Below are 14,857 nucleotides of genomic sequence, written 5' to 3'. Positions count from 1 at the left end.
AAAACCGGCAGCAACCAAACGACCTCAGCTCACAAAGATTCCGGCTTCCAGAAACTAATCCAACCGTACAAATCCAAGATAAACAAGTCGACAATACCTCTGCCAAATTTCAGCTCAAGAAGAGAAGATCTCACCGTTGGATTTACCAAACACCCAAGACTGTCCCGCTGAAGAACTGTGACGACCAGCTTCACTAAAACCCAGATAACAGAAGATCCAACCGTTGAAATACAAATCTCTTCGGTGAATCTCTAACCCACTGACTGAAGAAGCTTCCCACAAAATATCAGCTCGATCAAGTTCCGTTTGATTCTCCAAAACCAGTCTTGAAATCACCTTACGAGTTTTCTCCTTCTCTCTCTTTTTCTCCTTTCTCTCTCTCTTGTTTCTTTTTGTCAAAACTCTATTATTATGTCTAGTGTCAAAGGGGAACATTATTATTTCTTAAGTTCACCCCAATTGGTCCTCTCCATCTAAGAGGGACCCAACAAGGAGAAACATAGAGAGGTGGAAGAATATCATGGCTTATCGCAGAAATCATTCGGCAACATCGGTGGAGAAGTGGAAGAGGCGAAACGATATGGATGGTCGTGACAAAGCTTTTAGGTAGAAAACCCAACTTCTTTTAAAACAAAAGAAAAGTCCACTTTATTGTGGCATTTAGAAAGGACAGGTGACGTTTTTTCCCCCAAAGAGATTAAAAAAAGTATACTTTTTTACAAATTTTAAAATTATTATATCGACGACGATTCTTTACGTTCTCTTATAAGAATTTACGTCTGATGATTTAATTGTGATTATCTAAATTTAACGGTTTTTGTACCATGCAAAAATCATTTTTAGTATAAAACATTAATGAACTCTTACTTAATTCTAATCAAATCATTATATTAAATACATTTCACAAGAACTTCTTATATTTTTAATTGAGAAGCACGACTTACAGCTTCCCAAAGATTTTAGGTCAAGGAACATTAGTTCAAGGTTCAAGCAATCAAGCCTCAACATTCTACAGAATTCTTGACAAAATGTGTTTTCGTGCTTGAGACATTTGCTCTCTGTTAAGTTTTGGCAAGGAACATTAGTTCAAGCCTCCAAAAGAAAGTTGGTATTAAATATTAATAATGGAATTTACTAATATAATTTTTTTTTTAACCACACTGGACCACTAGATAGGATGACTTTTGGTTCAAAATTAATTTTGAACGAAAATAACACTTATTTAATTTTGAACCAATATTATTTTGGTTCAACTAATATAAAGTATAATATTATATGAACGCGAAAAGAACACGTATAATATGAACTAATATAAGTATGACTTTTGGTTCAAAATTAATCATTTTTTTTTAATCTGGGGTATCCCGGATCCATGGAGAGGCTCAGACTAATCTTCAAGGGGAAGTGCAGCTCACGGATAGACCTCCTCTCCGGGTATTCAAATGGGCCCTAAAGCGTAGGCCCATATCCGTGTGGGTGACAGGGATCGACAGTTCGCCACAGTCTGATGTCGAACCCGTGAGCATGACAATTAGTCCCCAAAATTCGCAACCAAGTGTGCTACCTGATCCCGTCAATAATCATTATACGTGTTCTTTTCGTTTCATAAGAATTGATGCCTTTTTTTTACTATTTTAGCTTGTTACAATTTTTTTTTTTGATCAAAAGCTTGTTACAATTTTTTTAGTAAATTACAAGGTAAAAACATTATAGGCATTTCGCAAATTCTCATAAGAAAAGGCACCCCCACCTAAATTTAATAATTTTAATATGGAAAATTTTTTACTAATGTTTTGTGTTTTACTGTATGAAAGTGAAACATTCTAATAGCATACGTGTGCTCGATAGAAAAAGGAAATTTAATGGCACATATGTAACTGTAAAACCAAATCTCTATTTTCAACTAGCCTTTGCTATAGAGACTTGCCGGGAACGGTAACTTAAAATTCAAAAGTAACCCTGGTCTATAGAAAAAAGGTTTGGCGATAAAATTAATGAAAATCGAATCGCGATAAAAGTCAAACTTTCTAACCCATAACCTATTTACTCAGTCACAAATTTGATATCGAATTGAATTTTAGTGATTTACACATCTTCACTCATATCCACAGTCCATTTTTAAGAAGAGGATGGATGTAAGGTGAGATCAAAACTATCGGACTATCACCATTTATTTGTTAATTTAGTAGATTTCTATAACATATATGTATGGATTACGTTTTTTTGTTTATTTCTAATTGGTTTGCTCATTCATTTTGATTTGGGGTTCCTAATATAGATATGGACATTCAGATCGGTTCAGATTTGGTTTGCATTTGGAATATTTTTAAAAGAACCAAAAATTAGTTTTAATTTGGGTCTAGATATTTTTACAAACAAATATATCAAAATTATCCAAAAGTATTCAAAATATTATAATTACCCAAAAGTAACTAATATATTTAAATCTATAATTATAATTTTGGGCCCTTAAATACACACAAATTTTTGGTTCAGTTCAAGTTTTTTGAATATTAAAATTATTTCTCAATGGATTTTATTTGGTTTAACACCCCTCCTATTTGGATCAGTCGGTTTCAATTTCCGGATCCAAATATTTTGCTCATGCTTAATCTAATACATGTTAAAATTAGTTAATGTGACTTAAATTGATAGTTAAGAGATACTGATCGAACTAGTCATCACCGACTGATTAATTCTTAATTACTTCTACTTTAGAACTAACTAGTGGTATTCCGGCGCTACGCGCCGGGTTCGTATGTTATTCTCTAATAAGTTTAAATCGTTCATAATCTTTGAATCACCAGTATATGTGGATAAGCTCTTGTATCGTGTGTGTCTGTTCTTTTACCTGCTTTGTATGATGTTGTTGGAGATGTTACATTTTGATGGTCGATATGGGTTTCTAGCAAACATGTATTATGTTTTTATGTTTTCTAGTTGTTGGGTATTTTTTTTCTTTTGATTGTTCATTAGGATATATTATTGTTTCTACTAAATAATAAATTAGTAATTTATTTTAGGAAATGTCACATTATACAATTAATGTACTATATCTTCAAAAGCATCTTAGTAGAAATGAGAGGTTTCTGTTTCTAAATTCCCAACTCTGGTCTTCATTTGTTTTGTTGCTGATTTTTGAACTGTAAATTTATTATAATGGGATAATTATAGGTTTATTTTAGGTCAATAGATGTGTACTTCTATAGTTTTATGCCGAGGAGAAAATGATAGTTTCTCGTGCTATTTAAGTGTGTAATGAAGAAGACGAATAGCATGTGGCGAAGAAGGGTAAACATTTATATCTTTTAAATTTTCTTTAGTTTGCTCCAGTTATTGCTATTTTATTACTGGTTACATTTTTTTTTAAATTTTTCTTAATGTAGAAGCTAATTGCATGTGGATTTGGAGCTTAGATTGTAGGCAATTTGGGGTGACTGATGAAGGAGTGATAGGACACGAAAATGATTTATTTATTTGGGCTAAGTTTGGCTTATTATCCATTTGGAGGTGGATGTTATTTTGTTGGTTTACTATGTTTCCGGACCTTGATTTTCGTGTAACTTTTTTTTTTGTTTCGATTCATTTTTTCTTGTCTACCAACGTATTTTTTGTCACATTTGTTGTTGTAATTAGTAATTTTTTGGTGTAATGTTTTAGATTAATGGTTGACCATATTTCGTATTTGTGTAATGAAATCTATCCTATATCAGTAATATTTGTGTGTTTCTTCTTTAAGTTGCGTAATATTTGTGTGTTTCTTCTTTAAGTTGAGCAGTAAGGCTGACTTCCGATCAACTCAACCAATATGTTGATAAACCAGGCATTTTTATAGGAGATCCGTTTAGGATGAAACAGTTTCTTTGTGGACGTTATGCATTTCACTTAAATGACCATTGATGTATAATTTCTTACCAAATGGATTATGTTACTTTTCAATGTGTTTGAAACAACCGAGTCAAATTGATAGACAATTTATTTGCTTGATCATCAAGAAATCAGAAGATAGGTTCTCATTCTAATAAATTTGGTGGCTCCATTTTGGTTTTCAAAAATCACGTCCTTTCTTGTTTGTTAACTAAGAAGTAAGAGTTTTAAAATTCATTTTTTTATTGGAGCTGCTTGTGTTTATTTGTAAACTAATTTATCGATGAGGAGCTGAGTTTATACATTCATTTCCGAAGCTATCTGTGTTTGCCTAAGAAATATCTAATAAATGATAACTTCTATATTTTTTTAAAAGTAAAGCTTTGGTTCAACAGGTTTCTCAGTTAGCAAGCCAAAAAAAAGAAATTGAAGTGATATATAGGTGGGTGTTCGTATAGTGTTTTGATTTATAGCGAAGAAGAAAATTATATTCTAAAATTTCTTTTGGTTGAAAGGAGATTTAAAAAAAGCTATCAAAATCAGTTTATAAATGCAAATTATCATTTAACTCTCACCCAAGATCCATACCATTGTGTTTATCACCATTCCAACAACTCGAGAAACAAAAATTTTGAGAAACTCTCGAACAATATCACTTAAGTAAAAAAAAAAATCACAAAAAATGTTTTCAACAAACACAAAGTCAATAACCTAATTATTTCACTAAAAGAACACAAACACACAAAAATAAACATATTCCAAAGGCTTATCACCCTGCTATATTTCATACTAAACCAGCCTAGAATCAAATCTTGAAAGACCATTCACTTCGAAAATACTTGTAACCGTTCTAGACACAAAATATGAACAGTTATGTAATGATTGTGAACAATTCATTACTTTGTTCATTGTGGTCTAGACTCAGACCGTGTATTGAAACAATGTCCAAAGGAAAAAATATAAGTCCATCTCATACTAAATACACCAAATTTTCACAGTCTTGAACTTCACTTTTGCTTATAAGTTCCTAAACACCTGAGACTTCAAAAGTTCATGAACCCTATAAATCTTTACCAGTCAAAACTTGTATCTTGGAACTATCTCACAGTTATAACAGATTTGATATTATTTTGGATCACCCACCCTTGTGGATAAGGGACATCTAAGGCAGCCAAGTGAAGATGCCAGTTCAGTATCCTCGAGCAAGCTGGTGGAACACCTTCCATATCGCTTTCATCTGCTACCACCTGCTCTATAAATGTTTTCTCCTGCTTGGAAACACACCATGTCATGTTCAAGTAAGATTACAAAGACAGTTCACTGACCACAAGAGATAGAAGTAAAAAGCCATACTTGGAAACTTTCCTTCACTGTGTCTAGATATGGTAATCGAAAGGCACATGTGTGTAGTGGAGACAGTCAACAGGATATTTCATAGCAGTGTAGTTTTCAACGGAAGTAACCCTAGAGTTCCAAGTAACCGTAGAGTTCTCAAGTCCGTCCATGTTTTCCCATCCATTGATCCCTTCATACCCATCAAGACACACATAATCTTCCTAAGGTGCTTATCTTAATAAGACATAAAGTCTAGGGTTAAACATATAGATAAGATACCTGAATCTTCCAAGACCTAGCGTATGCTCTTGACCCATCGTCTGAAAGTGTAGTAGCTGCACATAAGCTGCATCCTACAATACTTAGCTGGTTAGGGTCTTAGATATCAAACTAAAAACGAAATAAGCTTTCTGATACTCAGGTTATGAAGTTCTTGGACTGCATGTGTATTTACGAAAACAAATGATGTGATAAAAAGAGAAGTAATGGAGGAGACCTGGTGATCTTCGCCTAAGTCCACCATCCACCAGGAAGATATACGTTTTTCTTCCATCCAAGGATATTTTTATAGTTCAAGCCAAGTTGCAATCATATAAAAAGAACAACCTTTGGTGGACCATACCACATGGGTTTTTGAAGCTAAAGCCTTCGGATAAGTGAGTCTTGAAGTGGGGCTACTGGATGTAATGAGGATTTTCTGTTAACATCGAGAAATTTAAAGCATAAGGAACTCTTGCTCCAGTTAAACTCCTTCTCATGGTTCTTGCAAGACGACTTCAACGATCTCCTTCACCGACCTACCTGCTCACACGACAATAAAACACATAACTTTCTCTAAAATTCATTCACCCTCTTTTTCCGTTAGTAGTTGCCAAGAATCTAGTTGCATACCTTTCTCGGTACCAACATCGAAGATTCCAACTTTGCGGGGCTTAGGCTTTTTAAGAGCTTTAGTTATGCAAGTTCCATGAAGGGTCTTGTAGTATGTTCGTTCCTTTAATATGCAGACAAAAAACAAATTAACATCACACAAAGATTGGTATGTAGTGAATCTAATGACACAACAAAGAGAGCTATACTTACCTGTTGAACGGAGATGATGCCTCGTCCAGCATCAAAGCAAGCACCAGAGATAGAGATCCTTCCATGATCTCTGAGTTGACTCAAGTTAATAGAGAATTTGCTTAGATTTCATCGAAGCTTTGCTGACCATGGCTGAAAGAGTAGATATTTACAGTTGGAGCTTTAGACGGTTACTTTGGAATCGATGAGGGGGATTGAATGCTGGACAGTGGATGAGTGGGTTAATTAGGCATAAGCTCGGACCCAAGTAAAATCAATGAGACGTTACGGAGAAGATGGAAATGCGATCGACGAACACAAAACCTGAAACTTTTGTCGGCAAGGTGCAGAGTGGAAGTGATGAAAGATAGGTTTTACTTGGGCATGTTATTTAAGAAATAGAATCCCATTCGTCAAGAATATTATGTTCATAATTATAGAGAAAAGATGCCACATGTCAACAAAAGCCCCATGGTATATGCTAAGGTGGAGGCCTAAGAAAAGAGAATACTCAACTTTATTAGTATAGATAGATATAAAATACTAAACCCATAATTTTATGAATGATACAAGAGCTTCAGTTTGATCCTGTCCCAAGTGCACAATATATAAGAAAAAACAGAATTTAACAAAATGATCCCTAGGGTTTTAGACAGTTCAATTGTCATACTTAACCAAGGATCCTTGGTATACCTCGCTAGCTCGCATGTCTTGCCGTTTTGACACCTCTACTAGTGCCATGTTCGTTTGCTCACCCAGGTGATCCATCTGGGTGAAGATGCAAATAGATATTCGTTCTGTGCATTATAATGCTACATCCAGATGGATCACCCAGCTGAATTTTTAAAAACTCATCTCAAATTCTCACTCAAATGAAGGTGAGTCTTGATGGTGCATCTGGCTGCAGATGCATCTAGTTCAGTCCAAAATGATAAATGACAAAAATGACTTTTTAAAATCAAAATATTATTTTCAAACCGTAAATTATATTTTTTTTTGCATATACATTTTTCCGCTATAACCAAAAATTGCATTTCAAAACCGTTTTTCTGCAAAAAAAAAAACGTAAAACGCACATTTCCATAAAAACACATTTTTCGGCCAAACCAGTAAAATCACACTTTTCGACCAAGACCGAAAACGCATTTTTCCGTCAAAACAAAAAAAAATGCATTTTTCCGCCAAAAACAAAAAACGCATATTTCCGCCAAAACTCCAAAAAGTATTTTCCAGCCAAAACCGCAAAAAGCATTTTCTCGTCAAAACCGGAAAAACATAATTTCCCGCCAAAACGGGAAAACATAATTTTCCCGCCAAAACCGGAAAACATAATTTTCCCGCCAAAACCGGAAAATGGAATTTTCTCGCCAAAACCGGAAAACATAATTTTCCCGCCAAAATTGGAAAACGCATTTTCTCTCCAAAACCGGAAAACACATTTTCCCACCAAAACCGGAAAAATGTATTTTCCCGCCGAAACCGCAAAAATGTATTTTCCCGCCGAAACCGCAAAAATGTATTTTCCCGCCGAAACCGCAAAAATGCTTTTCCCGCCAAAATCGCAAAAAAAAAAACTTTTCCCGCCAAAATCGCGAAAAAAACTTTTCCTGCCAAAATCGTGAAAAAAACTTTTCCAGTCAAAAATACTTTTCCCGCCAAAACAGCAGAACACACTTTTCTCGTCCAAACCGAAAAAACATATTTTTCCGCCAACCCCATAAAAACGTATTTTTTCCGCGAAACCCACAAAAATGCACTTTTTCGCCAAAAACACATTTTCCTCAAAAACCGCAAAAATATTTTCCGCCAAAACAGTAAAAATGCTATTTTTCCGCCGAAACGTAAAAAATTATATTTTAGCCATTTTATTAACAAGTCCACCTGGATGCAGATGAAAGTTAAAAAATGAAAAGCAAACAAACATAGTTGCATTCAGATGATTCATCTGGATGCATGGACGAAATGAAAAAAACGAACAACACCCAGATGGAGCATCTGGATAAGACACCTAGATGGACCATCTGGATGCATTTTCCAGATGTACAAACGAACAGACCTAGATCTCACATTGAGATTGTCTAAACGAACGTTGCTAACATATGAAATGTGAATATAGTCACGTAAATGTAATAAATAGATGAATAAAATTAATTCTCACAGGCCCTTAGAGTATCAGCATTAGTGAACCCCATCAAAAGGATTCACAAAATATTTTTTTATTATTATTTTTTTTCTGTTTGATTTTTGTTTTTTTTTCAAAAAAAAGAAATTTATTAATCGGACCAATCGCGGGCCGCCACGTGTCGTGGGACCCGCGCTACAGTGATGATCCGGGTTCAGTGCAGTGAACTCCCAAGAGGCAGGTTGGTTGCTTTTGTTTATTTTAATATTTTTTTTTCGAAAAATGTGTGAATTCTCCATGGAGTTCACTGATGCTGATGCTCTTAATGTACAGACACGCGGCTCCTACATATGTAGAGTGAAGCACATTTATCTCTAAGCCTTTCATGATGATTGATGAGGGTTGCCTATAGTAAAAAGTGGCACATAAACATCGTAGCGAGCATCTTAAAACCCTATAAATTCTAACAAGCTAACTTCATTTCAGATCACCAATATCTATACAACAGTCCTCCGTTGAGGACAAAACACCATGAAGAAAATGGATCCAAAATATTCACCAACAACCTTAGCTCTCTTCTTTGCACTTACCATCTTCCTCTTAGGCCACACTGAAGCCAATAGACCAACTCGCCCCCGTGCACCTCCACCTCCACCACCAAAGCCAAGAGCGGCACCAACTTCTCCTCCTCGTGCATCACCAGTTTCTCCGCCAAGAATGCCACCAAACTCTCTTCCGCGTACACCACCAATGTCTCCACCAAGGAGTGTACCAACGGTTCCTCCACAAACACAACCAGTGTTTCCACCAAGTATACCACCAAATTCTCCTCCTCGTGGAACACCAGTGTCTCCCCCAACGATCCCGTCACGAACACCTCTTGTGTCTCCGTCAAGAACACCACCAATGTCTCCTCCACGTGCATCACCAACCTCTCCGCCAAAAACACCACCAACCTCTCCTCCAAGTACACCACCAGTGTCTCCGCCGAAAAGTCTACCAACAGCTGCTCCACAAACACCATCAATGTCTCCACCAAAAATACCACCAACCTCTCCTCCGCGTGCACCACCGGTGTCTCCGCCTAGGAGTCCGCCAATGATTTCTCCACTAGCACCACCTGTTTCTCCGCCAAAACGTCACCAACCTCTTCTCCACGTTTACGACCGGCGTCTCCACCAAAAAATTCACCAATGATTCCTCCACAAACACCACCTGTTTCGCCACCGAGAACTCCATCAACCTCTCCTCTGAGTGCACCACCCGTGTCTCCGCCAAGGAACCCGCCAACAATTCCACCAGTGTCTCTTCCAATAATACCACCAGTGTCTCTTTCACCAGTCTCTCTTCCACCAGTGTCTCTTCCAAGAACACCACCAGTATCTCTTCCACCCGTGTCTCTTCCAAGAATACCACCAGTGTCTCTTCCACCAGTCTCTCTTCCACCATTGTCTCTTCCAAGTATACCACCAGTATCTTTTCCACCCGTGTCTCTTCCACCCGTGTCTCTTCCAAGAACACCACCAGTGTCTCTTCCACCTGTGTCTCTTCCAAGATTACCACCAGTGTCTCTTCCACCAGTCTTTCTTCCACCAGTGTCTCTTCCAAGAATACCACCAACGTCTCTTCCACCAGTGTCTCTTCCAAAAACACCACCAGTCTCTATTCCACCAGTGCCTCTTCCCAAAATACCACCAGTCTCTCTTCCACCAGTGTCTCCGCCAAGAACACCACCAATTTCTCCTCCAATAATACCACCAACAATTTCTCCACAAACACCACCAACCTCTCCTCCACGATCACCACCCATGTCACCGCCTAGGATTCCACCAACGGTTTCTCCACAAACACCTCCATTGTCTCCACCTATAACACCACCAATAGCTCCTCCGCGAGCACCACCTATGTCTCCTCCAAGAACACCACCAACCTCTCCTCCGCTTGCACCACTGATGTCTCCGTCAGGAAGCCCACCAACATTTCCTCCAAAGGCACCACCTATGTCTCCACCAGAAGCACCACCAACCTCTCCTACGCTTGTACCACCTGTGTCTCCACCAAGACGTCCACCAACAGCTCCTCCACAAACACCACCAATGTCTCCGCCAAGAATGCCACCAACTTCTCCTCCACGGGCACCACCGGTCTCTCCACCAAAACTTCCACCAGCTGTTCCTCCACAAAGAGTACCACCAGTGTCTCCACCAACTTCTCCACCACGTGCACCACCGGTATCTTTGCCAAGGTCCCCGCCACCACCTCCACCTTCCCTGCTTGGAATATGCCACCGTAGGATTGGCCCCCAATTAAGAATATGTGAAAATATCCTAAGTATTATCGATCGTATTATAGGAGTTGGAAGTGTGCAGGCATGTTGTTCTATCCTCCGTAACCTGTCCGATGCTGATGCACTTGCTTGCTTGTGTGAGTCAGCTAGAGCACCACGTGGAAGTCTCCCTCCTAATATCAGCACACTCTTCAGGAATTGTGGCCGCGGTTCCAGTACTCCTCCAGGCTTCACTTGCCCATGACCACTTCCTTTTGCCACCCAGTAACTAAAATTATACTCAATATACACTCAAACCGTAACTCTCCTATTTTCATATAACTTGAGCTTTGTAACTTTTATACTTTATTCCAAATGTGAAATAAAAAAGTTTATAAAGATTATATTGGCTTACCATTGTGTAATTATTATATTTGTTTCTTAAACATACGAAACCTTCGGAGTTCATGGATAGCGCTCCGAACTTTTTTATCGAACAACTTGATACACACGTAAACATAAATCTCAAACAAAATGCATGCAGAATCTAATGTTTTTCTCTTTGGATTTCAGCTTAACAAGAATCTGTAACCTTTCGGGAAAAAAGACCGTAAACTCGGCGTCTCCTATATTTCTTGATATTAACCTTTTCTGTTCGTATAAATAAATAGAGTCAAATTCAAATTAATGTAGATTTTGATTTTTTAATGAACTGATTAGGGAAGACGAGCTATTTACCCATTTCCCCACGAGAAATATCGTATAGCACCGTATCGTATGTTTCTCAAATTATGACCTCATTCTGGATTTCTCCGAAATAAAAGTTCTAAACCTATTTCTTCATGAAACTTAAGCTTACTATAGATTAAAAGTTCGAAATCCATGGCCCCATAAAATTAAATTACTTGGTTTAAAAATTTTACTGATAAACCAAAACCATCAAAATTTTAATAATAAACCAAACTAAACCAAATTCAAAAATTAAACCTGACTCTACAAAAAAATAAAACAAACCAACGCTTCTGGTCTTCTTATTCCTTCATCAATCTGTAACCATGGCTGAATTCAAAGACTCAGAAATTTTCGAAAACCCAGCTTGAAGCCATAGTAGTAGTAGTCAAGAAATCAAAATCATAAACCCACAAAGTTTCTTCCTTTTTCTTTTACTTCTACGTGAGACTTGTCTTCTCTGATCCATTGATGTTCTTGTCTAAATATTATTAAACTTGAGACACTAATGACAGTTTTCTCCAATTAATAAGAGATTTGATTTATTCAGAATGGGGCTGAAGGAGAAGACATAAAGAAACAATGTGTTAATGGTGATAGAGGTGGTGGGGCCGTTGAATCAAAACTTGTAAACCATTGGGTTAATGGTGATACTAATCTCTTTATCTCTCTTGAAGAACATGTCTGTATTGCTAGCGACGAGATTAACAAGCATATCCAAAACAATGAGAGAAGAAAGAAGAAATTAATTAATGGAAGCAATACATATGTAGATGAAGAAGTGATTGGTTAGGGATTAGGTGAAGGAAAAATTGGGTAAAATCTGGGGAAAAAGGGGTGAGGAAGAGGATGATGGTCGGGTCACGCTTTTTGTTTGGGTTTAACTGAATTAGGTTTCGGTTCTATTTAAGAGTTTTTTTTGTTTGGTTTTGTGATTATACCGGAAATTGTCTTAACCAATACCAAATTGTGTTTCATGGGGAAATATGTTTTATACGATACTTCTCACGGAAATAATTCGTCCTCTCCCAACTGATTATTTAACAATTTTGTGAAAAGAAAAACATAATGTTTAACCGACTGGATGACGATACACATATTATAAACTACATCCAGTAAATTAATAAAAAAATGCATACATCCATGACCTTAGATTTAAACCGTGCGCACATGGGTTACTTATCATATAAAATCACTTAAGAAGTTATATTGTATAAAATTCCATTTTTTTAGAGTAAAAATAAAAATAGAGAAAAATTATTTCAATCCTACTTCATTTTCCACTCCATGAGAGTGGTGAACAAACAAAAAATAAATTTCTCTATTTATGAAATAAATTTTATTATGTAATGAGATATGAAGTTGGTTTAGCGCATTTTTACTCTATTTTAGAGAAAAAAATAGAATAGGAATAGAGATGGTATTAGAACTTATCTTGCTTTGAAGAATCTCGAAATAATATATTGCAAGAAGGGTCCTACCTAAGTATCCATTTAATCTGTAGGGAGATGAAAAAGGCGTGCGATAGAGCCGTCAGAGGCATTACATGTCCATACCAAAAGGATCCCGCTGCATACTTAACTTTGGCTGCTGCCTCGCTGATAAAGAACGATGGCACGGGCAGCGGAAAAACTCTGTTGACAGGTTCATTCGTGGATGAGGTATTCGATCCAAATCCACAAAATAAAAAATAATTAAAATAAACTAATATATTAAATAAAATAAAATATATTATTTTTATAGATCCATTTTGTTGTAGATATAAATATTTAAAAATTCTAAAGTAATCTGCCTTTTTCTATTGTCAAAGCGACTAAAAAGGCGTTTTTAGAGTAGCTAATATTTATCTCAGCAATTAAGAAAAAAAAATAAGAATAAGGGATAAACAAGATAAAAGCTCAAATATCACATACTTTTAGTTACTTTTTGCAACAAAATTTTTTTTCTACAACAACACTTAATATGAAACAAAGAGAATATTATACAAGAGAAACCGATGGAAGATCTCACTATTGTCCATGTTCTTACAAACTCATAATTAGAACCAAGCTCAGAGATGCTTAAAAACATGGCTAATGGAGAGTTCTTAAGGTGGGGTTCTTAGCGTAATATAAGAAACTATCTTTTAACTTTTAGCTTTTAAGAACCGGTTCTTAATTTTTTTAGTTAAAAATTAAGAAACAGTTTCTTATATTTCGTTAAGAACCTCACTCTAAGAATCCGGATTAATCATAGTTCATGAGAGAGAGAGTACTGTGGGGTAACACTTGCCTAAATCTTTAAGACCTCATTTAATTATGAAATTACTGTTAGGCAATTCGAGTTAAATAATAAAGGTGACGACGTTTTATATTCAATGCTTTTCATGGCTCTATAAATAGTAGTATGTACTACCCACAAAGCCTCACCACAAGCATTCACACTTTAAAATCAACAAATACATAAAAATGGTCTCAAAGAGCTCAACCACCATTAGCCTCATCATCATCTTCCTCATCTTCAGCCTCGCCGAGGCTGACCTCTTTCTCTCGCCTTCACCGGGCTTTGGTACGTGTCCTAGAGATCCATTGCAACTTGGTGTATGCGCCAATGTCCTTGGCCTAGCCAATGTCATTGCTGGCGACACCAGAGCACGGCCGTGTTGCAGTGCTATCACTGGCCTTACGAACGTCCAAGTAGCCGATTGCCTCTGCTTTGTCTTCAGGCCACTTCCTTTGGTTTACGGTATCGATAAGGCCGTTAGAACAATATTTTTCGCTTGTAATATGGTTTTTCCTATTGGCTTTCAGTGTCCACCATCACCAGTATCTAGCCCTTAATCTCACCTGATTAAAAACGAGAACCTTATCCAGTAACTACTTACAACGCAAGTATGCTTTCTTATTCATGTTATACAGAGTTGATGTGTGTTTCGTTGTTAAACAGGGCGTAATAATAAGGACTACAAATGTTGTTATGTGTACGAAGAATAATACTTGAATAAATCTGTTATGTGTACGAATCATAATATATAATTAAGTGTTACGTTTGTTTTGTTCCCCATATCATATGTTAAAAAGAGCAAATTGCGGATTTAGTATGTGAGAATATGATTTCCCAAAAATTTGGATAGAACCTAAATGATAAAAGATATGTATCAGTTCAGTTGAATATCTATGATATTCAACATATAGTTGTGACACCCCGATTTACATAATAAAATGTTACGATAAGTAAATAACTCTGATACCAAAATGTGGCACCCGCTACTTTCGAAATATAATAAATTGATAAAAGTGAAAATAAAATAATAATACAACTCAAATAATAATAATCTTCATATCATAATATAAAAGTCAATACGATACCAAAAGGCCTAAAAGCCCAACATCGATAACATTCGAAATATAAAATACGACATAAACCGAAAGTCTGAAATAGGAATAACATAAACGATAAAAGTCCAAAGGCCTAAAGGCCCGATAAAGATAAAAGCG

At 36.5% G+C, this 14,857-nt stretch overlaps 1 protein-coding gene and 1 pseudogene across 1 annotated transcript; both read left to right on the top strand.

Moving 5' to 3' along the window:
* The first annotated feature begins 8,926 nt into the window (after positions 1–8,926).
* Positions 8,927–10,917, top strand: LOC106303350 (annotated as a pseudogene).
* A 2,873-nt stretch (positions 10,918–13,790) lies between these two features.
* On the top strand, positions 13,791–14,460 carry LOC106304534 (14 kDa proline-rich protein DC2.15). Its single transcript, XM_013740934.1, has one exon. The coding sequence runs from the start codon at positions 13,829–13,831 to the stop codon at positions 14,198–14,200; it is 372 nt and encodes a 123-aa protein (XP_013596388.1). The 5' UTR covers positions 13,791–13,828; the 3' UTR covers positions 14,201–14,460.
* Positions 14,461–14,857: the final 397 nt, after the last annotated feature.

This window comes from Brassica oleracea, chromosome C7, assembly GCF_000695525.1.
Source record: "Brassica oleracea var. oleracea cultivar TO1000 chromosome C7, BOL, whole genome shotgun sequence".
In the NCBI taxonomy this organism is placed as follows: Eukaryota; Viridiplantae; Streptophyta; class Magnoliopsida; order Brassicales; family Brassicaceae; genus Brassica; species Brassica oleracea.
Note: the sequence above shows the minus strand (reverse complement) of the source record. Positions and strands in the feature narration are given on the sequence as shown.

Coding starts and splice junctions, on each gene's coding strand:
- LOC106304534 (XM_013740934.1), top strand. CDS start 13,829: ATGGTCTCAAAGAGCTCAACCACCATTAGCCTCATCATCATCTTCCTC.